This window comes from Dicentrarchus labrax, unplaced genomic scaffold, assembly GCF_905237075.1.
Source record: "Dicentrarchus labrax unplaced genomic scaffold, dlabrax2021, whole genome shotgun sequence".
Classification (NCBI taxonomy): domain Eukaryota; kingdom Metazoa; phylum Chordata; class Actinopteri; family Moronidae; genus Dicentrarchus; species Dicentrarchus labrax.
Window position 1 is genome coordinate 6,213,060 of NW_026136718.1, and position 26,381 is coordinate 6,239,440.

The 26,381-nt window shown below is 38.7% G+C and overlaps 3 protein-coding genes across 3 annotated transcripts; 1 reads left to right on the forward strand and 2 right to left on the reverse strand.

Annotated features, from left to right (window-relative positions):
* Positions 1 to 3,555: 3,555 nt before the first annotated feature.
* On the forward strand, positions 3,556 to 16,856 carry slc25a24 (solute carrier family 25 member 24). Its single transcript, XM_051376810.1, has 10 exons — positions 3,556 to 4,094; positions 6,211 to 6,337; positions 6,522 to 6,609; positions 9,438 to 9,549; positions 12,504 to 12,662; positions 12,839 to 12,991; positions 13,137 to 13,244; positions 14,292 to 14,459; positions 14,562 to 14,712; positions 15,746 to 16,856. Exons 1-10 carry the CDS (start codon positions 3,915 to 3,917, stop codon positions 15,925 to 15,927), a joined length of 1,428 nt encoding a protein of 475 aa, XP_051232770.1. The 5' UTR covers positions 3,556 to 3,914; the 3' UTR covers positions 15,928 to 16,856.
* Positions 16,857 to 17,972: 1,116 nt separating this feature from the next.
* On the reverse strand, positions 17,973 to 19,815 carry LOC127350315 (transmembrane protein 69-like). The gene is made up of 3 exons (XM_051376811.1): positions 19,544 to 19,815; positions 18,889 to 18,933; positions 17,973 to 18,756 (listed from the first exon to the last, which is right to left on the reverse strand). Exons 2-3 carry the CDS (start codon positions 18,931 to 18,933, stop codon positions 18,001 to 18,003), a joined length of 801 nt encoding a protein of 266 aa, XP_051232771.1. The 5' UTR covers positions 19,544 to 19,815; the 3' UTR covers positions 17,973 to 18,000.
* A 709-nt stretch (positions 19,816 to 20,524) lies between these two features.
* tm4sf4 (transmembrane 4 L six family member 4) lies at positions 20,525 to 26,359 on the reverse strand. The gene is made up of 5 exons (XM_051377662.1): positions 25,781 to 26,359; positions 24,840 to 24,929; positions 23,118 to 23,266; positions 21,888 to 22,074; positions 20,525 to 21,292 (listed from the first exon to the last, which is right to left on the reverse strand). The coding sequence occupies exons 1-5, from the start codon at positions 25,949 to 25,951 to the stop codon at positions 21,275 to 21,277; spliced, it is 615 nt and encodes a 204-aa protein (XP_051233622.1). The 5' UTR covers positions 25,952 to 26,359; the 3' UTR covers positions 20,525 to 21,274.
* Positions 26,360 to 26,381: the final 22 nt, after the last annotated feature.

Consider the following 26,381-nt stretch of genomic DNA (forward strand, 5'->3'; position numbering starts at 1 on the left):
AAGAGAAAACACGACACAAAAAGAGAAAACACGACACAAAAAGAGAAAACACAACGGCAAATCAGAAAACACGACACAAAAAGAGAAAACACAACACAAAAAGAGAAAACACAACAGCAAATCAGAAAACACAACACAAAAAGAGAAAACACGACACAAAAAGAGAAAACACAACGGCAAATCAGAAAACACAACACAAAAAGAGAAAACACGACACAAAAAGAGAAAACACGACACAAAAAGAGAAAACACAACGGCAAATCAGAAAACACAACACAAAAAGAGAAAACACGACACAAAAAGAGAAAACACGACACAAAAAGAGAAAACACAACGGCAAATCAGAAAACACAACACAAAAAGAGAAAACACGACACAAAAAGAGAAAACACGACACAAAAAGAGAAAACACAACGGCAAATCAGAAAACACGACACAAAAAGAGAAAACACGACACAAAAAGAGAAAACACAACGGCAAATCAGAAAACACATAGATATGGACTATTGGAACCCCTGTTTCTACCTCTCTTAGGTATCCCACATTAACACGGACGTATTAATACAATATTTTCCTTATTTAGTGGTTTGAATTTTCAGATTTGGCAACTTGAACGCATAGGTCTGGCGGTGTTGTGTTTCCGGTTCAAAGGACGGACTAGTTCTTTTGTCCAATCAGTGACGACTCATGTCGCCCGAGGGTACCTACCTTTTCCGGTTTGGTTAATGTTGTTGTGTTTTCTGATTTGCCGTTGTGTTTTCTCTTTTTGTGTTGTGTTTTCTCTTCTTGTGTTGTGTTTTCTCTTTTTGTGTTGTGTTTTCTCTTTTTGTGTCGTGTTTTCTGATTTGCTGTTGTGATTTGCACCTCAGGGCCACCGTAATAGATAGATCGATAGATAGATTTTATTAATCCCCGAAGGGAAATTGGGTCGTCATAGCAGCTAGCAGGTATATTTAAATACAATAAAATACAATAGAATAAAATACAACAATAGAATAAAATACTTGGGTAGAAAAGATATAAAAGATAAACAGATAGATAAGGTGCAAAGAAGTTAAAGAACATTAACATTTAGGAGGATCTATTGTATGAAAGTGAATATAATATTCACAGGTATGTTTTTATTTTATTTATTAAAATAAGAATTGTTGCGTTTTCGTTACCTTAGAACAGTTTTTTTCCTTAAGTGACCCCTTTTTTCTATCACTGAGTGATCCCAGAGAGCATCATCAGATATGGATTCACAGCATGGTTTGGCACTTAACATTGCAGCTGAAAAGCAGGCTGGCCACACCATTGCACATTGCCTCTTGCATAAAGTGTATACATTTTTCATTCATAGTTTTATATTTCTATTATATTTTGTAATATTCTTATCTGTGATAAGATTGTCTATTTTGCACTATATTCCCCAATTGCTGCTGTGTGTAACTTTCTCCTACGGGGGATTAATAAAGGTATATCTTATTATCATACGGAGCCTGTATGAGTACACAGTCATGAAACAAGCAGCAAAAATCATCGTGGACCCTCAACATCCCCTCTTCTCTGCATACGAACCTCTGCCATCAGGAAGAAGACTGTGTGCCAAAGTGCAAATCAAACAGACTTAAGTTATCGTTCGTCCCGATTTCTATCAAGCTGCTGAATTCTAATACTAAATAATACTGCAATAGGGCAACGTGTAATAAACAAACCAGCACCGTGACACTTTCATTCTTAAAGTGTCTATTTTCAAACTTCTTTATTGTCAGTGTTAAAATGTTAAGTGTCTTTCGTGTTTTAAGATGTTTCATGTTGATTTTGTGATTGGTTTCTGATGTATGTTTGTTTCTGTGAAGCAACAGATTGAAGCACTGTGCCCAAAACTAATTTCCCCTCTGGGACAATAAAGTTTATTCTATTTTATTCTATTCTAAAGTGGTGACCCCTGAGTACATGGTGACACAATAACCACTGGACATCTGTGTAAAACCAGAGATTTGGATAAATATAGAGCAGATAATTTGAGTTTTCCTGATATTTTTAGTAACTTTTTATACATTTCTCTATTATTATGTATTTTTTAAATCATTTTTAACAATCATTCAGACTTAACAGACACTTACCCTACTGGTCTATTAGCTCTTTGTTGTTTTAACTACTTACTTTTCTAATACAAGACGAGGCTGTCTTCAGAGTTTTGATCTTGAATAATAATCTAAACTTTAAAAATAACATGTTTTCTTACACAGGCCTTGCAAACCCCATGTGAAACAATCCACTGCCTTAGTACATTTACTAAAGTACTGTAATGCTCCTTTAAACTTCTAATTTGGGGGACAAATATTGTAGGTTAATTATAATTCAGTGATATAATATATAAAAGCATAATGAGTACTTTTTTTTTTTTACTTTAAAGTATATTTTAACAATTCAATTTAATATTTTTAATTGTTACTACTTTTACTTAAGTGAAAGATCTAAATATTTCGTCCACCACCAGAAACTGAACAACACATACAACGTTTCCAGGGTCGCGTATGTCTCTGCTTTTATTTTAAAGTATTCATGCATTAACCGGATGCACAGTACTGACAGCAGTGAGCTTGATGGGAGTTCATGAAGCCCGCCTCCTCTCTCCGTCGCCTCCTGTCGGTCAGTGACAGCAACAGCAGCTCTGATTGGACAGATTACAACAGCAGAGTGAAACCAGCTGCTGTTATGTAACATCTGTCGCCACCTCGTGGTAAAACCTCGGCACTGCTATGACACTCTCAAGACAGTTTATTTTAATATTTAAATTGTATTTATTTATATGTACAAATTCACATTGTATTTGCCTATTTAATACTGTTGGATCAATGTCTAATAAAGCTTTATTAGGCATTGAGCCCATATTATTCTCACTGAGTGAAATGTTCAACATGTGAATAAACCTATATGTTTAATTATAGGCGATTCTTTTACTGTTTAAACTTGGCCTATTTGATATTTTTAGAAACATTAGGAACTTTTTGAAAAAAGTTTTATGGTGCACAACATGAGTTTATAAAGATGATAGATGGAAAACCAAAATCTAAGTTAATCAGACGTGCAGTTCTTCAGATTTCCACCTAAACTTTATGCCTACTTCAACGTAATTGGACCTTTAATTAAAAGAAAAGTTTTGGGGGATGTTTTTCTTGGACCAGTTGTCGGATTCCTCTGGGTATGACTCACTGATCTGAATCAGACTGCCTACACCGACTGTGGAGCCCACAATGGGAGCAAGCACTATATCGGTACTCTATGTATCAATGTGCGTATTTCTGTGCGTATATCGGGGGGGGTACACCACAAACCCACAACAAAAGACACTAACTTAAGTTTAAAAGCATAAAGTTGGGGGGTTGGGGGGGGGGGATGCGTAAGAAATTAAACTAAAAGTAGAGAGCACAGCGGCTTTCTCGGCTTATATATGGAAATATAGGCTGTAATAATAAAACTTGGTGACTGTTGTTCTGGCTGAAGGGTGTGTCTCTGTAATGGGTGTGTGTGTGTGTGTGTGTGTGTGTGCGCAGTAAAAGAGGAGGTCTGTTGAGGCGAACTGAGCAGACTCTCCCCACCCTTGTGCTCCACGCTGCCAACCTACCTCATCCGATCCGCAAACAGCTTCCCTTACATCTGTATCAACATATACATATATATATAAACCGGATTATATGCTGCACCGACTCATGAGGATTTCCCTACGACTTCTTTTCCAAGCTGCACTGCGGAAATCTCTTTGAAATCAATCGGGACTCTCCTACTGCTTCAAACCAGAAGTGCCAGCCACAGGAATCGGGTTGTGTGTGTGTGTGTGTGTGTGTGTGTGTCTGTGTGCGTAATTGCCCAGTTTGTGTCTGTGTGGAGCTCTGCAGGCCGAGAGTTTTACATTACTCAGCTCAACCATGTACCAAGTCGTGAGGAAGCTGTTCTTTACGGACTGCCAGTGCGCTGAAGATGCGTCGAAAACCTACGAGGATCTGTTCGCCAAGCTGGACACCAACAAGGATGGAAAGGTGGATGTGTCCGAGCTGAAGGCAGGCCTGGCCGCTATGGGCATCAAAACTGGGAAAGGAGCCGCTCAGGTAGAGTCATGGAAACGGTGACCAGTACACATAAATGCCTTACAGGGAGAGACAGTTGTCACAAACACTGTGTGTAGTACTGCATTCCTAAAGGAACTGGGCAGGTCTTAACCCAAAGTAACCCTAACTCTTAGTTGCAGGCCTCAGAGGGAGTAACTAACTAGATTTACTCAACTTTTGCCCCAAAGAACAGTTTCAAGATGCATGATACTTTATTGTTTGCTTTACTTATAGCCTGCAGCTAAAATTACTTACAGTATCGTGTTTTAAATGACATTAAAATAACCTCGATTCCTTGATTTATTGGTTCATCTTTTTTAAAATAGTGAAAAGGCTTCATTACAGTCACCCAGATCCCCAAAATGTCATCTTCAGAGGTCATGTTTCGTCCAACCAGCAGTTCAGAGCCGTCAGATATTCAGTTTATGATGATATAAAAGTGAAAAAAGCAGCAAATCTAACAGTTGAGAAGTTGGAACCAGTAAATATTTGTGATTTTTGCCTGATAACTGAGTATAATGATACACTGATCAGGAGTAAATATCATTAACTCATCACTTTAGGGCTACTTTACTAGACTTTGCACTTTATTCTACATTTATCTCGCAGCAATAGTTCCATAGTTTCAATCCAACCTACTGTACATTTGGCCTGTGTCCAGTAATCGTCCAGTAGTTGAGAAATCTGTCTCACCACGAGGGCCATTTAGTAGCTTTTCTGAAGCTTTTGATGATATTACATGATTTCCACTGTGAGTTTTAGCACATTATCCTTAATAAAGCTCAATTATCACTCTTTTTCACTGATGCAGTAACATTTTTGACTGCAGGGAGATGAAAGCTCCTCCCTCATGTCCACCATTGAGCTGCCCTGGAGCAAGGCATTTAATCCCAACCCCCCGCTCAGTGTCCAACAGAACAGATGGCGGTTGTTCCAGGTGTCTAACTCTTGTCCTAAATCTAAAACAATCCCCTCGATTAGATGAGGACCCCCAGAAAATGTCCTGAGCACATCTTTTGTCTTGGTGGTTTAAAAGTATAGAACGAAAAAAACCATCTGGGCAAATAAATTTGTGAATAACTTGGACCTTCAGTTTCTTGCCCGCTGATATTCAGATACACGTGTTGAACCAATCATGAGACAGTTTCAGAACCTCAATTTGAGTCTCATTTCCTCTGGATTTTCTCACAACTTTTCCTTAGTAGTGACCAATCCCCTGGAGCATTTATCTGAACAATCTGGCTTCTCACCAAATTCTCAGAAAGTCTCAGGCAGATAAAGAGCAGGGTGGGTGAAGGAAGGGTGCACCAGAATTTCTGAAACTGTCTCAAAGTTCAAACCGTATAGGTGCAGGTGAGCTTTTATTGTGGGAGGAAGGTTCCACCTTTGCTGATCAAATAATGTCACATTCCTCACGCTCATCAGTGGAACCGATAACCTTAATAAGTATGAGTCAGGGAAAAAGGTAAGGAGAGGCCGCTGCTGCCTGTTGCAAAACAGTAGCTTCCCCTATCAGAACCAGAATCAGCTTTATTGATCAAGTATGTGCACACATGCAAAGACACTGACTCTGGTTTATCATTGTGCTCAATATACCTATACAGGAATAGACATAACGGGTAAGAAAAAGGGCAACAAACCTGAATAAATGAAGGTAAAGCATGTTCAGGACTGTTATGTGCACATGTCTTCGTGCAAGTATGTGATAATGATATGATAAAGAGGTAATAAACATGCACACTGGCTGCTCATTAACCAGCCTAATTCATTAAGTGTCCTCATTTAACACAATAATTCAGGTCTCTCTTGATCAATCCCTCTACATACAAGGATATTCTTTTATTTGCATGCACTTGGTGATGATTAAAAAGTGGTCAAACTCAGATGTAAAAGCCAAGCAGGAAATATAATATTGAAGTAAAGCATAGACCATGATGACAGATTAATTAGACCAATTAAAGGACTGTACACACTACAGGAAGTGAGTTCAGATAAAGTAGAGAAGCATTTGTCGGCTTCATTCCAGCTGGCTGCATAAAGCAGCTGCTGTCAGACTCTGATACTCTGACACTGACACGAAGACACCGGGTTGCTAATATTGTGTGTTTTCTTTTAGAAAATAGTTTCCTCCGGAGACCAGGACAAGGACGACGGGCTCGACTTCAGCGAGTTCACCAAGTATCTGAAGGAACATGAGAAGAAGTTACGGCTCACCTTCAAGAGTTTGGACAAAAACAATGACGGTATGGTGTTTTTATCTTATCCTGCAAAATTCATTTATGGGTTTAACTGTAGTTCAAATAGTCGAGAAACTGAATTTATCTAAACACTAGAAGTAAATATTGGGAATTGTACATGTGTAGGAAGGAGATTTATATCCCTCAGCATGTTAGAAATGTCTGGACTACTGTTTTTTTTTTTCAACAGGTCGAGTAGACTTCATGGAGATACAACAGTCGCTTGCCGATCTGGGACTGGACATCAGCAAAGAGGAGGCACAGAAAATCCTTCAAAGGTATTTCTGCTTACTCTATAGCTGCTGATAATTTAGAAAAAGGTCTGCGGTACTAAAGAGTTAAAAATCTTATTGACCATTGCTCACAGGACCCCCATAAAACCCTCATGAACACAGAGTAAATGTGAAAGAAGGAGGTTGAAGGTGGGGACCAGTGTGAGGGACTGATAACCAGTTATGTCTGTATTTTGGCTGGGACGTGGGCTGATGGTACATGATAAAGAGCTGGAAATATGTCTGAGTTGTAGAGTAAACTAACATGTAGGAAAAAGATCATTCATGGGTGAAGTATTCTCTTAAGTTTGATTAAAAACTGGCCATAAACACGTCTGTTTCTGTTAGCTTGGTGAGTTTGGTTAAGAACCACGTGAATTAAAACCTGTAGTATGTAACCTAAGAGAAAATGGTTGCCCCATTAACATTGTGAAAGCCGAGGGCGCAAAGTATGAGTGCAATCACAGTTTCGTAATTAAAAAGAAATTCACTTTCCTACCGTTTGTACTTAAATAACATGCCTGTGCAGATAAACAGAAGTGCCTCATCCACTAGTCCAGGGATCTGTTTATAAGTACTGTAGTCTTGTGAAATAACTTCTAATATAATAACTAATAAATACTAACGTACTATGCACATAACAAGATCATCATTCTCTTTTTAATTTGGGTGCTATTTGTGTTTTATCATCAGCAATTTTACCAGAATGCTGACAAATACCAAATAAAAATAATAATAAATAATAATTTCTTTCTTTCTTTGTATGCAGGCCTATAAATATCTATATTCTATTTAACATTTTGCTTAATGTCATAATTTTGGTTGTTGCACCTTAAATTCTTACTTTGCTTTTACTCACAGTCATTACAGTAAGGACCTGCACATCAAGTAGAAGAGGAAACAGTTCAGAGTTATTTTGTTAAAATGTAAAAAGAAGTTTGCTGCATGCTTCGTGATATTTACCTTTGGAAGTAAGGAAGCAAACATTTAGGCTTAAACTCTTGGACTTTGACGTCAGCCGTTAAAATCTAAACTAAACAGTGAATATATAGCATATTTAAAGTTTACTCTAACGTTTTGATGTGACTTTAATTGTGCATGAAAACCATCAATATTGAAATCTAATGAAAACATCGGCAGAGAAAGTTAAATGATACCATTGGTCATAAAAATATAACATTAATTGCTTAAATGAAGTGATTGTAATAGAAAAAGAACATAACGTTGTGTAAATACAGTAATGAGAGAATTAAACAACTACAGCAGAAATGAAAGTGGAGAGATTGTGGTTGGACTTTACATTTACTCATATACTGTACATACACATTGCTGTAACTATGTTAGCTCCAGACTGTACTGTAGGTATATTACACATTTTTGGTTCCCTGCTTGTGCTATTGGTTCACAAACGCTGATTGAGCTTCCTGATGCTAAAATATTGATAGATATTTAATAATACATTAATCATCAGTATTTGTATCAGTAAAAGTATTCTGTCACACACAGATAAAGTTTGTTTGAATGTGTGTGTACAACCTGTCAGTCTTTCTGACCAGAAAAATAAAAAATAAAACACGTAATAAATGTTCTGTGGTAACACTTTTTAAGAAGCAAAAAGTGAAACTGTTCAGCAATAGAGGATGTTTTTGGAAATAAGTCTGAAATGAAGACGTGTTACACTGAGCTGGATCCTGTTTCATATATTATTCATATTGGTCTTTGCTCTGCAAGTCAGACCAGCTTCATGCAGGTTGCTGTAGGCTACAGTACTTTGCATAAACAGAGACTGACGCCGCAGATGTACAGAAGCGTGCTTGACAGTGAGACCTAGAAAGAGAAGTAAAGCAGGATGTGAATCAGATGACTGTGAATCAGAAGATTTGTTTGAAAACCACAGACTGTAATTTACGAGTGTGGGCATAGATTGAGGGCAGACAAGGAGACACGTCATTTAATTATTTTTATAAAATTGGAGGTTTGGATGACTTCAGTTTTCATGATGTTCCCCTCTCTCTCTCTCTCTCTCTCTCTCTCTCTCTCTCTCTCTCTCTCTCTCTCTCTCTCTCTCTCTCTCTCTCTCTCTCTCTCTGACTGAGCAGAGGTAAGGAGGAACTTAATCGGTCTAAAAAGTGAATGGGATTTGGTATGGAGTGTCAGCACTGTTCTTAATCCAGTAGTCTTATCTCCTTTGGTGGAGAGCTTCCTGATGCTGACGTGAAGTTTGCAGAATAAATAGTGACTTTTATCATGAAAAATGGAATGCTAATTATTTAAATAAGTTATAAATTAGTGCTGATATTTCATTTTTTTGAGTTCTATTTTTGTCCCGATTAGTTACGTATAACCAGTTAAGACTTTATTGGTTAAACTAATTACATTCTTATTTTCTTTTCAGGATTCAGAAAATTAGTTTATTGAAAATGTATTAATTTGTCCTGCTGGCCCAGAGTTTAATCATGAGGTCGTGTAATCACAAAGTTCCCAGTTCGAGTCCAGCCGAATATGTTTCATGTCATCCTACATCTCTCTCCCTCGCCTCAGGGCCTGTCAGCTCTCTTTTACACTTTATCTTATAAAAAAAGGCAAAAATGGAAGAAATTAACAATTAGCACACTCAGGTCAGTAAAACATTCATAATTCCTGTTATTGGATAAGTTAAATGTATTGTCCAGCAAAATCCATTTAATGCAAATAACAAGTCATTTTAAGCCCATATGAGCCAACAAGTGGACACCAGTTATTCGAGACTGAATTGGACCTCAGATCCAGATTTTGGATAAAAATGACATAAAACTTGAAAAATGATCAGTCTTCTGTCTGTCCTTGTTTTACAGTATAGATATGGACGGCACTATGACTGTGGACTGGAATGAATGGAGGGAACATTTCCTGTTTAACACAGCCACCAGCCTGCAGGAGATTATCCGTTACTGGAAGCACAGCACGGTAAGTGGAGGGCGTGACTCAGAAACTACACTGTGTGCGAGGAAGAGAACAGAGACCGTAATGTCGGATTCCTCTTTAGGTAACAGAGTGATACACTCGTAAAACACAGACCAAAATATTTGCCACTTAAAACCAAGCATGGAGCCAAGACAGTAGAGGTTCAACTCGTTATATTGCAAATGATTTTAATTCAAATTTAAGATCAGTTAATGACACAGAGTGAAGAATATTAACGTGAAACTACAGAGAAAAGATCCATTTTCATGGTGCGGACCAAACTTTAAAGAAGAGTATATCCCACTTATTGTTGAAGCCTCTTTTGGTTTGATGAGGTTACCATGAATGGATGTTGCTGGCGAATTGATACTTGTTTTGTCTCTTGTGTAAGAGAGTCCCAAATTCCCTCATCCCAGTTCATTTTGCAATCACATGTTCTCCACAATTAACAGACCTATAATTACAGCTCTCAAAACAAGGTAATGATAAATGCATTTCTCACACAATCGTCATTTTTGGATTTGCACGAAGGCCAGTCTGAGCAGGTCGAGGATGCTCTCACATAGAAAAAGAAATCACTACTTACAAACTTCATGTTAATTAAAATGTAGGAAATTGATAGTAAAGATTTCCCCGCACTTAAATCCATGCAACATATCATTGTATGCTTTCGATGATGGCCGAAAGCTTGCTAGATAAAGTGTTTGGGCACATGCGTGGAGTGGTTATCATGCTGCAAAATAAAATGGAAGAGGCATGGAGGGAAAAACCATTAACATTGCATTGCATTCAGTGTCCTTTGACTGACCCAGACTTCTCTTTAAGAAGCCATTACACTAAAGGGGAAAGTTGTGAAAGAGTTGACAGCTGACACTGGATTTGGACGAGGACTCTGGCAACAGATGAGTACCTGTTCGTCAAGAGATTAGACTTCATTTCCAGAGAAGATGTGAGAAAAGGAGGGAGAGAGGTGGAGAAAGAGCATGCAAGAGAGAAGGAGGCTATGAGGAGTTTGTTGCGTGATTACCTTCTCTTGGAAAAAGGGGTTGTGGCAAGAAAGTGTCAAGAAAACAATATTGTACACATTTATTTTTCAGAGTGTGACTAATTGAGAGCCTTCTGGTCCAGATCTAGAAATGTAGTCTTAATTATTGATCCATATTTTACTAATAAACCTTTTGCAGCTATTTAGACTAACAGAGAGTATAGTTGTGTTTGCATGCCTGAGACACGGCAAGTTCTAGTCAATGGCTAATCCCTGACGTTTGCTGCCTCTGTTCACTGGCACAACCTCAGATTTTAAATAAACCTGTGGCTGCTAATCTGAGGCAGAGATAAGCTAATTTCAGTCTGACCTGAAGTAGGATTAGTTTGTCACTGGGATTGGGACAGGTCCACCAGAGAGGAAGTGAGCCTAGAACAGTACAGCAGGAATGAGGTAGCTGAGATGAGGTATTGGCGGTAACATCTACGGCAGTGAGAGCTTCCCAGCCTCTCCAGTATTCACGCCGATGGTTACTGGCCACTCCGGATTCAGTGATTCTCCCTGCAGGCTGGATTGGATCTGCAGACCCTCGACATCAGACTGGGCTCTTGATTAGAAACGTGTAAAGGATCCAGATCAGTCTGAGAATTCGAGTTTACGGGGGAGCTTGTACAGCACTGATACTACATTGCAATGGATCAGCACCTTTATCAAAGGCTTGAGATGGCCATGGCTCTGCTGCAGCCCCAGCAGCAGCAGCAAGAACAGAGAAACTGGTTTTTCATCGACTTTGAAGATGATGGGGCGATCTATGAGGTGGAGGTGGACGTGGTAGGTTTGGGTATTTAGCCCCTCAGTCCACGTTGTCACCTGGTCATGAATGAAAACCTAGTTTATGTGTCTTTCTCAAAGAACCTGATTGATACATCAGTGTGGTCGATATTTTTAGTGTATCACAGATACTGGTATTGGCATATAAAGTATGTCGGCTCATACTTCTATACGATATGTTTACTGTAATTGAGAAACAGTGTTGCCATTACGTAATTTGTCTGCTAGAAAGTTCTTACAGGTTTGTTTCTCAACTGTAAAATGTCCCGCTCAGGAAGTATTTTATCACACAAATTTGAGGGTTCCTTATCATATATGTATTTTAGTGTTATGTGTTCATGTTTAAAAAAAGAATATTGACTCATGTATTGTTATTGGTTTGTTAAATCTCTCCAATGTTGATGTTAGTATTGCCCTCAAAGGTTTTGGAAGTACTCTAGTTTGTGCAGCATTTGTTGTCCCTCAATACCATCACCTAAGTTGTTCTGATACACTTTAATACAGCAGCTTATAGAGTTATAATGTATAGTTGCATTGAATGAAACTACACTGTAAAGGGTATTGTGAGATAACAATATATTAGGTTTACCATAAATAATAACAGCCACAAAATCACATTAGATTTAAAGACTCAGTTAGACATCTACAGATGCTTTTGTTGTGTACTATTAGTTCATCACTAATATCAATAATGTAAGTCTTCTAATCACATGATAATTTGTCCACAGTTAGGCTATTTAACTCGCCTTGTCTCGATCTCACCACATGAAGCCGTAGTTATGTAAGATTTTAGAGAAGGTCATAGCGTTTCGTCATTAAGCTCAAGGCGAAGCTGTGAATTGTGTGTGGTTGTGAAGCTGCGTGATTAACATACATTAACCTCAAAAGCAGGTTTCCATGTGTTTTTGAAATTACGTTTGAAACAATAAACAAGTTTTAGTGAAAGTGACTGTTTCAAATTCACACGTATCTGTTTTAGCAGCCCTTGAAGAACCTGTTTTGGCTATAAATAAGCAACATATCAGTGTGAGTCTACACGGCCCTGAGAAGTTATGTAACTTTGTTTTAGCTAGAAAAGTTCACATAGTGTTTAAAATGACTTTGAAGTGAAGTGATTTATTTATACTGTGTTGTGTTGTAGGTGCTGGACATTGGTGACAGCCTCGCCATCCCAGATGAGTTCACAGAGGAGGAGAAGACGACCGGTCTGTGGTGGAAGCAGCTGTCAGCTGGGGCCATGGCAGGCGCCGTGTCCCGTACAGGAACCGCCCCGCTAGACAGGATGAAGGTGTTCATGCAGGTGTGTTAAAATGTTCTTTCTATTTGTTGTCTGTCACATCCCCTCTGTCGGATTTAGGTGTTTAACCTGTTCTTAAATGTATTTTATGTATTTGACCTGCTGCCTTTAATACTCTGTGAATGTATTCACTTTTTAAAGTCAGGCTTACGACTGCAAGGCGTTTTTTTCATTTACAGGTGCATTCCTCTAAGAGCAACAAAATCAGCCTGGTTGGTGGTTTTAAGCAAATGCTAAAAGAAGGAGGCTTGACGTCTCTGTGGAGAGGAAACGGTATCAACGTACTGAAGATTGCTCCTGAGACTGCCATTAAATTCATGGCCTATGAGCAGGTAAATCCATTTCACTTCCTTTAAACTGCTAGCAGTATGCACCTCAGGCTCTGGAAACATTCATACACTATAACTCTGCAACATGATGACCCTAAATAGTGATTGAGTTTTGATGCAATGCTCTCTTGTCACTGTGTTTTACTAGTATAAGAAGCTGCTGTCCAGTGAACCAGGCAAGGTCAAGACCCACGAGAGGTTCATGGCTGGATCGCTGGCCGGAGCCACAGCACAAACTGCCATCTACCCCATGGAGGTAAGCACAGGTGGAGGAATTTACAGGTGTATTTACAGTATGTTTATGGTTTGTTTAGTATCTCAGTTTTAATAGCAGCATCAGGGTAGAGAAAATGTATCTTCATATACTTTTAATGATGATAGTTAACTCATAATTTTCATCCTAAATAAGACCAAATCCTGCGCCTTTCAGTCCAAACTAAAAATTTAGAGCACTTTAAGGAAGGTAAGGCAGACTTGAAGGTTAAGTTATAAGAAGAGCTGCAACGAATAGCTGAATAATCAATTAGTTGTTAACTATTAAATTAATCTCTAAAGATTTCTGCTTCCCAAATGTGAATATTTTCTGGTTTCATTAGTCCTCAGATCTTGAGTTAAAAAAGAAACATTGGGCCCTTGTGACAACATTTTCTTCATTTTATGGACCAAACAACAACAGTTACCGAGAGATGATCGCAACCCAACCCATTTTCAAATGTGTATATTTATGTGAAATGTTGAGGATAGAAACCTAAAGCCCTTAAATGACAACATCATAAGAACTACAGGACCAAGCGTAACAAAACCTGGGTGTGATACTGTGTTTGAATATCAAACACTCACACCATGTATGGTTGATAAGTGGCTGTAGAAGGTTCACAGTCAACAGAGACTGCAGTCTGTTTGGATTCAACACAGACAAATTTTCACTGATTAAAGAAGCTGTGAAAACTTTATCAAACCCCCACTGGAACCTAATCCACTTCCCCGCTGGTCATCTGTATGCTCAGTGTGTTCTGAGCAGGAGTATATTTAACCAAATGTACTATTTGCATTTCAACCCTAATGACTCTGTGGAACATACAGAGGATATGTATGGAGAGTAGGGAAGTGGATTGTGGTGGTTTGAAAAGTTTTTATGTTTTGAGCTCAAACCAAAATGAAAATAAATAAATGTTTGGTAAAGAAGCCTTTTAAAGTGAGCGTTCAGCTAAATAGGAGGAGTGACATAGTGGAATAATAACAAAACGCATTAACAAATTGTTCTGCTAAAGAACAACCTTACTGATAATCTTTATCCTCGCAGGTGATGAAGACCCGTCTGACCCTGAGGAAGACCGGTCAGTACTCAGGAATGTTTGACTGTGCCAAGAAAATCCTGAAGAAGGAGGGAGTGAAGGCATTTTACAAGGGCTACATCCCCAATATTCTGGGCATCATCCCCTACGCTGGCATAGATCTGGCGGTGTACGAGGTACGTGATGATGAATCATTCTCACGTGGAAAATGTAAATACAAAACTCTTCTTCCATATGCAACATCATCTCACACACAAACACTTCCCTGTCCTCTCCAGAGCTTGAAGAACTACTGGTTGTCCCGCTATGCCAAAGACACAGCCAATCCCGGCATTCTGGTGCTGCTTGGCTGTGGCACCATATCCAGCACGTGTGGCCAGCTGGCCAGCTACCCCCTGGCTCTGATTCGCACCAGGATGCAAGCACAAGGTACAGAGAACCAAACCTCATTCAAAATTCTGGCAACTTTTTAATGTAGCACTGTTGGCATTTGCCAAGTGTTGCCATGATCTTATCTGGAGGGATTTACACACAGCGTTGGGAATCATTTAATTTCTTTAACAGCTGGTGGATGAGAAAAAATATAGAAAGAATTAAATCAACTGAGCGGTGAATATTACATTACTGGTATAAGAATAACCATTGAAAGGCACATACTGTAGCTAAAGCAAAGATTTAGTAAACATTATGTTAAAGCAGCTATAATTAATAGTTTTTATATTAACAAGTTACAAAATGACTTATATGTGACAGAAAAAGTCTACTTTGTTGCATCTTTCAGCTGTTTTGGTTCACTCTCATTGCTTCTATTTCCTTGTTTCACCGCTGCAAGCTACTGTTTTCAGCAAAAAGCTCTAAAATCCACGTGTATACTACCTTCCCAGCACCAAACCACAGTCAAACAATATAGCCATTGAACATAATGGAGCATTTAGCAGCTAAAGAGAGAGATATTTTACTCAGGAGTTAGTGGAGACTAAAAACAGGTCTAGAAGGAGAGTGAATATTGGACATAGATTCCTCAGGGGACCAGAAACATGTCTCTAAATACCTGCTACTGTTGCTCTGTAGGTTATCTGCTGGACTGATACACAGGCAGCAGTTTAACTTTATTCAGTCATACATTTTACAGCTTGTTTCTGCTGCCCCAAAATCAGTCATTGCAGGTTTAATCCAAAGACATTTTGTGTCTTGTGAAGGTGTTTGGGTGTGTTTAATTACTGTGTGCTTTATGGGTTCAAAGATAACTCATAAACCTTGAGAGAAATGATTGATTGTGATTATTAAATGGGGACAAACGTATATGGAGAGAACCTTTGGCATTGCCTGGGCGTTTTCTCAAGGACAAATGTTTTTATATGAAATTAAAGCATTGACGTTATTCCCTGACACTGATATATCTCCCTTTGTCAAGAATCCAGTGGTTTCTCTTGTGCTCACTTTATTTTATTTCTTGTCTCAGCTTCTGTCGCGGGCTCAGAGCAGCTGCCCATGAACCTGATGGTGAAGAAGATTCTGGAGAAGGAGGGCTTCTTTGGACTTTACCGTGGCATCCTGCCCAATTTCATGAAGGTCATCCCGGCCGTCAGCATCAGCTACGTGGTGTACGAGTACATGCGGTCTGGCTTGGGTATTCAAAAGTAGGCAGCAGGTTTCTCGGGACTGTGTGTGTGTCTGTGAGAGTGTAAGCATTTTGTTTTATTTCAAACCGTCGTGTAAAGAACTTGTTTACCTTTAGGTCACCAAAGTCTGGACTCAAACTGCTGCAGATGGAGCCACTGTAGAGGTTTTTTAAGTGATTTGCAGGTCTTTGGCTAAAGTCTTTATAAAAAATGAATTGTTTACAACATCATGTAATGCTCACACGGGGCTGACAATGTTTATTCAGACTTCTACAGTGTTTCCAAATGTATGTTGTTTGTCCAACCTGCGTTTAGCTTGAACCCACAGATTTAAGTACACTCAGGGCCCAGTTTGGGTCAACTGACTTTCAGTGTAATCAACCCAAGATGTGGATAAGAATTGATTTTTTTGTTTTGTTTTGTTGAATTGTTCCTTTGGGTAGAAATATCTATGTTTTTATAAGAGTCATTTGCACCAGAAATATGTCACATGTTCCTCTAATATTTGAGCAAAAGGCACCTTATTGCACCAAATCCAAAAGATAGCTGAGGATTCACACCCTTCCATTTATTTACAGACACTCGTCCAGCTTTTATATAGTTTCTTTAAAATATTGTGTCAGATGTCCCTTGTGAGCGGCGAGCTGTCTCTTAGAAATCTGAGGAAACTTTTGAAGTGCAATACTGTATTTACTCTTCGGCGATTCACGTGTTGTTATGAATGAGCCACGGATTTCACCCCGGTGTTGTTGGTTCCACAAACGTCTCTTTTTTTTTTTTTTTCATTATTGCACCTTTTTCAGTGAGTTTGGTGAACAGGGGAGTAACGTGCCTTATGTGCTTTTTCTCAGATATCTGTGGACTTTTCGCCCTTAATGTTTTGCCTTTCTTTTCCAATATTTGTTTAATTAGATGCTGGTGTTTACATTAATAAAAGCATTCGAATACAAATGTGAGATGTTTTGACTGCATTTATTTTCAGTGTTTTATGATTGAAATGATTTTAATGGATTTATTTGAGGTTTGACTGACAAACATGTTTGTGGCAGAACAAATCAAGGAGCCAGCTGCGATCTGAAAACTCGTTCTGTAAAACCTGATGTATTCTGGTTCACAACCGAGCACAGGCGTTCACTCGAGCCGTGTGTGTTGGGCCATTTGATGGTGTGCATTTGTTCCCTGAGGCTTTAAGTACAGATTACTCCAGTTTAGATCTTATGTAATACCTTTTCCCCAGCGATGTGTAATGCTCCCTGACTTTAGCGTCTGATCCTGGCCACGTAAAAAAAAGGGACACAGGAAGAGTGGCTCTGCTAATTTGTAGCGAACGAAGGGACTGAAAGAAAATTGTTTTCCACCTCTCTGGCTGAATTACTCTAAATAAGCACTGAAGTCAAGCAAAAATGCATTAACTGGTAAGAGATTCTCAAAAGTGTTGCCTCCTCTGGGTTTCCTAACTGTTGGTCAGACAAGCTAATTTTAGGTTCTGGTAACTCGTGACTATAAAAACTATAAAATATTATAAATATTAAAGAAAAAGTGTGTTTAATGACAAAGGTGCATTTATCTTGTTCCACATTTTAGTTGATTTTGTTCTGTTCTTTTGAAGGGCCTCTTTTGTGGCTCAGAGGCAGAGCGGGTCGTTCCGAAATCGGAAGGTTGTGGGTTCGATCCCCAGCTCCTGGTGCCACATGTCGAAGTATCCTTGAGCAAGATACTGAACCCCAAATTGCTCCCGATGCCATGCATCGGTGTGTGAATGTGTTTGAATGTTAGTTTCTGTTCGATGGGCTTTCACACAGTGAATGTGTGTGAAAGGGTGAATGTGGCACGTAGTGTAAAAGCGCTTTGAGTGGTTGGAAGACTAGAAAGGCGCTATACAAGTACAGGTCCATTTACCATTTGATGTGAGGAACATTTCTGACTTTGAGAGATGAAGCACACTAGATGTTAATTTCTGCTCTGCTTTTACAAAGGCTTGTTTTTGACCTGATCTTCTGTATAAAACATAACACGACACAAAAACCTTAAAGTGCGATCGCCAAAATAAAGAAAACACATGGTGGCTTTATAGTTTCAAATATTTAAATACTATTTAATCCGTGAATATCTTCTTTTCTGGATACATTTCCTTGAGTATGAGAGTACCGAGGAAAGAAAAAAACGCCACAGTGGTGAGGACGGCGCGCAGGGCTTTGAACCAGCTGGGGTAAGTGGGCAGCAGAGACAGATCATAATGCAGTGAGATTCCAAGGGCCATGATAATCATAGTGGCTGCAGCAGTAATGTTGTTGCTCATCAGCATTGTCACCCAGGCCAACAGGGAGGGAACCACGCTGTTGGCCAGGTTTATCCAGTCAGGTTTAGCGGGGCTGCTCTCAGGAAGAGCGAATCCCCAGCGAGCTCCACCCAGGAAGGAAACAATGGCGGCACCATACGCTAACTGAGCGTAGGCCAACTCCGGACAGTAGCTCTCAGTCACAGCCATGAACAGAGTAGGGGCGACGAAGGGGATCAGCCCTGCAAACCCCAGGTACAGGGCAGGTTTGGGACCTTTCCACAAGTCCTTCATGTCATAGCGTAGCAGATCCAGATCTCTGGGAGGAGGTTCGGGCCGAGGTCGCTTCTTCAGCCTCACAGCAGAAGAGTGGAAATGTTGGTTGTTCAGGAAGAAAGGAGCCGGATGAGTCTGGGTCCTCTGGAAGAGCTCAAACCTCCCGAAGCCGAAGCCGAAGCCAGCGGGAGGTTTTACTCGTCCGTTGTTCCTTTCTGAGAACGGCTGCCGTGCTGTTGTAGCTCTGGTCAGGGCTGATGTCCAGCATCTTTGTGGAGGACCGGCCCAACGCAACACCTACAAATGACATATTAAATATATATATATATATATATATATATATATTTAATATATATATCATATTAAAAACCTGAACACAGCTTAGTTTTAAAGTCATAGTGAATAAAGGAAATTAGAAATAGTCGTTACCTTGTGGGCCGCAAGGGTGCTTCTTCTGAAAATAACAGAGAGCATCTGAGGAAGACAGGAAACAGAGATCAGGTTAGACAGAGCACACACACACACACACTAACAGAACACACACACACACATAACACACACACACAGACAGACAGTAACACACACACACACACACAGTAACACACACACACAGACAGACAGTAACACACACACACACAGACAGTAACACACACACACACACACAGAGACAGTAACACACACACACACACACACACACACACACACACACACACAGAAAGACAGTAACACACACACAACAGACAGTAACACACACACACACACACACACACACACACACACACAGAACAGACAGTAACACACACACAACAGACAGTAACACACACACACACACACACACACACACACACACACACACACACACACACACAAAGAACAGTAACACACACACACACACACACACACAGGGACAGTAACACACACACACACACACACACACACACACAAGAGAGCAGTAACACACACACACACACACAGAGAGAGACAGTAACACACACACACACACACAGACAGACAGTAACACACACACACACACACACACACACACACACACACACACACACACACACACACACAGTTTTATTACCTCTGTTTCAGGTAGAAAATCTCACACTTTAGACGTGTTATTTGTCCTCAGGGGTCACCCGTACGAGAGAAACACGCTGGTACGCGGTCTATCCCTTCCGTGTTCACCAAGTCCTTCAACTACAGTTCCACTAGGATATAGGAAGGTTTAACGGGGCCAGCAAGCAGAATACATATAAATAACTCGACAAATAAACTTTCTGCAAACGTAGATGTCCATTTGCACTGAGTTTAAACGAAGTGCGCGTTGTTCTTATTATTATTTTTTTTTTTGTGGCTAAGATCACTGAAGACGGTCATCGATTAGGAGGACTGATTACCGAGCGCATCGTTCAGTTTGTGACGTATCAATCCATCAAATTCAGTTAATTAATTCATTAAAAACAAATAATATATATAACAAATAAATGTAGATATTAATACAAAATGATTGATATTATAGGATATTTTAATTCAGTCATTATTTAAATACAATAAATATAATGTATATAAATATACATTAACATTTTGTCAGGATTTTATTAGCTCATAAATTGAAATTCATTCCCCTCAACAGAAATAAAAGAATAGAAATGGATTTTTTTGTATTCAATTTGTTAATGTATTTGTCTTTTCTGCAGGTTTTGTATACACAGGGCAGTTTCCCCCCAGAAAGCCCTTCAGCAATCATCAACTAAACTACACAGACTCAAATAAACTACAGTCTCTGATTTCCCTGTAATTAGTACCAGATTATATCATTCATTCTTTTTCATGTATCCTCTTGGGAAAATGTGGAACCGTAAAATAAAGTGTTTAATTTACTGATATAAGTGAAACTTTGGTGGAGAAATGTCCTTTATAATCTTTTTGGATCAGATTTATGACAATATAAACAAACATGTTGTGCAGTGGTTTCTTTCTCCAGCGTTCCTGCAGACAGGCTTTTACAGAAGGCCACATGACATGATAAAAGATGTCAAAGAACACCAGACAGGACCTCTTTAAAATGTAACTAATTCTTTAATAATCATTCAAACAGCATCATATCAGTCATTCACAGACTTGTAGAAAGATATACTCTAATAACACATCAGACAAATGAAGGTCTATGTTCTGTAAGTGTGTTTAAAAGTTTTTAAAAAAGCCCAGTGACAATTACAACAGTGAGTCATTTGAAAAGAATATCATATGACCATCAACAACAAGATATAAGATGTAAGGTTTTATTGATGGTGTACACCCTCATCAGGCTCATGCTTACAACACCAAAATGCCCAGCAGGGGGCAGTCCTGCAACAGAAATATCTTATATGAAGAGGTTGCTACTTTTATTTAAGTCTCACTGGATAAGAACAAAAACAATATTTAAAGCAACCCATCTGCTTTTTATACATATATCAAAAATAGGATATTTACTCACTACCTCTGGTAAGTGGAAAAAAAAAAAAAAAAAACAGATACAAAAATATAGCAGGAGGAAAATAATTAACTACAGTAGTTAGTGTTGGAAATAGAGCCAAACAATGGCAGCAGATACACATATTTAATAATGAGAATATGGAGTTATATATTATTATGTTTGCTAGACAGTAAATGGGAAACCCTTAAAATTACAGCTCTGTCATTTCACCAGTGTTATTACACAATGTAATCAATGAGCTTGTATCGCAAAGGTATAAAGCGAAGAGGCAACAGTCATCCTCAGAATAAATACAGGGAACAGCCATCTTCAGACTCTCGCAGGAAGTGCTCAGGCGGCGTCATTGCTCTGAAAGACAAATATTATCAACATGTGTTTTACTCTGAACATGGAATCCTCTGTTTACATAATTCACTGGATCCCTGTTATCTGGAATTAAATAGGCAAAATATAGTATATTAATTAGATTTTAATTCTTAGAAAGTATTTTGGTTTGTTTTTTAAAGCTTCTTGTCAAACCTACATCATGTGTTTTATCTTTCATATTAATATTCCCTTATATTTCTCTTTTGTTTGATCAGAGTCTTCTTCTTTTTTTTCCTTAATTGAACCAGATAAAATATGATATGAATCAAAGTATTTATTTCTGGCAAAGAAGCCAGCAGAAAAAAATGTGCCACAATAATAAAACAATCTATTATCTCCCAGCAATATCTTTTTTTTTGTTTGTGTGTCTGTGATTGTAGTACTTTTAGGTAACTCAATGGACTACTGCTACAGTTTTACAGATACTTAAATAAATAATGAACAAGTATAACATTATAATTAATAATGTTTATAATAATATAGTATCAGAAATGTGGCTAGATTTAGATTTGCCTTTAAATGTATTCAATTATTTTCATAAACAGACTAAAGTGAACTCATCTCAGACTATACTGACCCCTCCACAGCAGCCACAGCAGTCCCCACACAGAGCTCCCAGCAGGCCGTTCACCACCTGCACACCACACAGTGCCATCTGGATTAAACCCATGACCAGCAGCGTAGAGAACAGACCGAGATGCCAGGACACAATGTTGGTGGGCTCTTTACAAACGGTCCAGCTAGATGTGTTGGACAGGTAGTCACTGGAAAAGGAGGGTGAAAAAGAGACGAGGTGATATGCAGGTTCATAATGAGTGAGCACACATGGTTTACAGTCACTGTGCAGCAAAGGTAGCACCAATAAAACATCTTAACATGAGCTACAATGCAGTCAAGGGATGTTAAAATGCCCAGTTTAGAGGGTTGGTTCACATAAATTACAAAAAAAAAAAAAGATTTCTGCCTCTTCTTCAATTTGGCCGAATAGACAAAAATATGTAGTGTGACATTTTCTTAACCTTGGAAATAGTAGTTAGTGGTTGGCTACTGTGGAAACATGGCGGTTCAACATGTCGGACTCAATAGAAGATGACCTGTTCCCTCTGTATATATAAACGGCTCATTCTAAGGTAACAAAACAACAACGATTCCTATATTCAGGTGATTATAGACTAATGAAAATATACCTATGAATATTATAAACCATATCTGCCAATAGATCCTCCGGAAATGTTGCACACTGCACCTTTCAGAAGAGATGCTTGTTCACTTTTTTGCAGAGTCGATTAGCTTAGTTTAGTTGACCATAAAGACTTGAAGCAGGGGGAAACAGTGTGGCAATGTTTAAAGCTGAAAAATACACCACCAAGTACATTTAAAGCTCACTAATTAAAACATTAAATCTCTATATCTGTATTTGTTTAATCCGTACAAAAACAGAAATGAAGTGAAGATATCATTTTGGGGTTATACAAGGGGTTATGTGCCTGATTGTTTCTTGCCTAGGAGTGACTTAAGCATATTTTTTTTAACTTTAGACAGAGCCAGGCTGGCTGTACCCCTCTTAATACAGCAAATAAGCATATTTCCCACAAAGGAAAAAACTATTCCTTAAATAAAAACTAATTAAGTAAAGTAAAATCCAAATGAAAAAATAAATGCATTTATTTCTAAGCTACTGAAAATGCAAAAAAAAAAAAAGCTAACCCTGACCCTGAAGGAAACTATATTCCCCGTACATCTTTGCATTGGTGATCAAGCAGGTCATTTAGGATGTGTTTCAATACTTAATATAGCTGTGTCTCACCCATTTGAGAAGGGAGTGGTCCACAACTTTTCTGTGCTGTTAAAACCAGTCACACACCGAGGTCCGTGATTTATGGCCACAGCAGAAACTATAACTGAATAACCGGCCCCCAGAACCCCCACAGCTGCAAACAGTATGGAACTCAGCATCTAAAGAGAGAGAGAGAGAGAGAGAGAGAGAGAGAGAGAGAGAGAGAGAGAGAGAGAGGAGAGAACAGTTACTCTTATTGGCAATCAATACCTTTAACAATCTTGCTTTGAACTTGACAACAATGAAGTTATTCTCTCAGTGTGCAGAGGACTGGCAGAGGGTCAGAGCACGACCAACACAGAGCTACTGAGATGATGATGATGATGATGTGTGTGTGTGTGTGTGTGTGTGTGTGTGTGTGTGTGTGTGTGTGTGTTCTGTAATCTGACAGACTTTTGTTTGCTGATTCTTTGCTGGACCTCCACACACACACACACACACACACACCTACACATTCCTGAAGTATCGATCAGTATGTGTGTCTGGACCAGAACAATACGGGCTCTGTGTCATAAAGTCATGTGAAACTCCCATCGGAGGAATTTCTTGTTACAGTGATCGAAATCTCATCAATTTGTCTCTGTGTGTGTGTTTTTGGCATTTATTGCTGTGTAAATTATAGAAGGTGTGTACATAGTATCATTGAGTTTGTTTTATATGCTCAGAGTGATTAGACTTTAGACTGGTGACATACAGTAGAACCTTTGGTTGAGGTGGGATGAGACTTAATTTCATTTTCAGAATCATTTTTATTTAAAAGTTACTGCCGTTTTAATGTCCGATTCTCTGTGTTTTATTTATTTATTCTTTGTTAGGCTACTCATAAGCCTCGTCATTTAAAAAAATATTATTTTTACCCCAGCAGAAAAAACTAAGAAGGAATAGAATAGAAAAGTTGTGTTTTTCACAATTGAAGCTCAGTATATACTTAATAAAGTAACTTAATAATACTTAATATATAATAATATAAAGACAAAAAATGTGGACAAAATCAAAAAATCCTTCACAGTAATAAAAAAGAAAAACAAACCGTAAAATTAAATTCTTATGTATAATTTATATTTTATTACTCACTCCACCCTCTTTTTCTTTTTTTTATTATTCAAGTAAAACACTAATTAATTGCAAGGACTTAAAAAAAGTACCAAACTGCCATTCGCAATATGTTTTAGGTGGTAAATATCCAGTTTTCACTCCAATTAAAGGTGTTTACGCAACACATTTGGGGAAAATGCAAGTTCTTCTGCACAGATGTTGGTCTCTGGCTGACACTCTTGGGTGTCTTTAGGTGTCACATGACCACTACACAGCCTGATCTACATGAGCAACAAGCTGGTTCAATAGGCCCTTTTTCACTGAAGACATTTTGACATGTTACAGGAGGAAAAACACATGTGTACATAATAAAATGAAAGATGGCTGAGTACCATTAATCTGCTTCAGTTTCAGCGTCTTGGTATTGTGCATGCAACAGTTGTTAAGCCTTTAAACCATCTTGTTTATATTAACTTCTAATCCTCAATGTTTTATTGAGCCTAACTAAATACTTGTGTGTCTAACATTAGATTTTTGTTTCTACATAATCACTTTGGGACCCATTTTAACGTCCCTGTCCTTTGACCCTTTGAAAGCCACAGCTATGAATAATTATTTCATTATGGTGACAAGTTAAACAGTGAAACATCTTCTCACCGCAAATCTCCGCCCACAGCTTTCGTTGCCACAGCAACCGCAGCAGTCATTGTTCTTCAGACCAAGGAAGACCAGAGCTGGGAAGATCATCTGCCGCCCAAACACACCCCAAGTTCAAACACACACAAACAAATGTGACACACACAATTGAGCAGATGATTAATTATTTTGATTAATTATTTGTTCCTCTTCTGTTTGCAGTGGAAATTGAACTGCCTAATGTCCCACGATAATCATTAAGGTATTATATAATGGGTACCTCAATAGGGCCTTTTGTTAAAGCTGCACCAACTCTCATCAGGAGTTACAAATTTTTCCATGAGAATAATATAAAAGATGCTAAAATCACATCTATAATTCTAAACACAACGGCTTAATTCATATATCCTTTAAGAAGCATTTCTATGATAATGTTTTGTTGTAGTTCCGATATTTAGAACGTAAACTAGCTCAACCGTACAAGATCTAAAAGGTTAATTCCTCCTTCAGGTGATGCACAATTGTGTGTATACATTTTAGAGCTGAAACAATTATTGATTAATTAATTATATATAATATAATTAATATCAGGCAAAAACGCTAACATTTCCTCAATTACAGCTTCTTAAATGGGAAAATCTTTTCTGATAGTGTACTGAATATTTAGGTTTTGGACTGTTCAGGCAAAACAACCAATCTGAAGACATTACCTTTGGATTGTTTTGCTATTTTCTGACATTTTGATGCCAAAATGCCCTACATATCATGTTCTACAGTGGCAACATATAAAATTTGAGAAACTATAACATCAGAATAATCCATAAAAGCTGTCTTCAGTAATGGTGATGAAAAGCAGCAGATATTGCGCAGTGTGCATCTTCTACTAGATAAATATGAGCTGATAGTGGCAGAGTGCATTTTACCAGCTATCACTGTCAGTGTTGTAATTTTAACGTACTCACCAGCACTCCAGATCCCAGGATGCCTCCAAAGTACCAGACTTGCTCTGTGATGTGTTCACTCTCCACGGACTGTCCACCCGGGAAGAACAGCAGGATGTTACACAGCACACACACAATCGCCAGAGGCATCAGACTGATCCCCAGACACTTGGCAAAGCCGCCTGAACACATTCTGACACTGATGTTTCAACCTTCTCTACTAGTAACAACTCCTTGGGTTTTAAAAGTATCTTGTGGGCTTCAAAACCTCCAATTAGATTGATCTTTCAAGTTGAATGATATCAAAACTGACAAAAGCAAGGATGTCTGAGTTTAGACTTAAATCTGGTCCAGTCTTTGTCCGCTCCACGTCGATTAGGTGAGAATAACACTCCACCTGTTGGCTTTATATTTATCTCCAACTGTAGCTTCCCAACACCTCCTGACAATTTCTCCTTACACCTGTTAAGCTACCTCTTAAGCTGTTTCTTCAAAAAAGCTCTGTCCACTCTACTGAATCTCCTGAATGAGCCTGTCCGCCTCACCTGTCCTGTTTCTTAGGATGGTTGAGGTTACAGTAGAGCCTTTATACCCCCCACCCCACCCTGCCTGTCTCTCTGAG

Coding starts and splice junctions, on each gene's coding strand:
- slc25a24 (XM_051376810.1), top strand. CDS start 3,915: ATGTACCAAGTCGTGAGGAAGCTGTTCTTTACGGACTGCCAGTGCGCT. Junction 12,992..13,136: donor AATTCATGGCCTATGAGCAG/GTAAATCCATTT, acceptor GTGTTTTACTAG/TATAAGAAGCTGCTGTCCAG. Junction 14,460..14,561: donor TAGATCTGGCGGTGTACGAG/GTACGTGATGAT, acceptor TGTCCTCTCCAG/AGCTTGAAGAACTACTGGTT.
- tm4sf4 (XM_051377662.1), bottom strand. CDS start 25,951: ATGTGTTCAGGCGGCTTTGCCAAGTGTCTGGGGATCAGTCTGATGCCT. Junction 23,267..24,839: donor GCTGTGGGCGGAGATTTGCG/GTGAGAAGATGT, acceptor CTCTCTCTTTAG/ATGCTGAGTTCCATACTGTT. Junction 22,075..23,117: donor ACCACTCCCTTCTCAAATGG/GTGAGACACAGC, acceptor CTCCTTTTCCAG/TGACTACCTGTCCAACACAT.
- LOC127350315 (XM_051376811.1), bottom strand. CDS start 18,933: ATGCTCTCTGTTATTTTCAGAAGAAGCACCCTTGCGGCCCACAAG. Junction 18,757..18,888: donor GCACCCTTGCGGCCCACAAG/GTAACGACTATT, acceptor TGTCATTTGTAG/GTGTTGCGTTGGGCCGGTCC.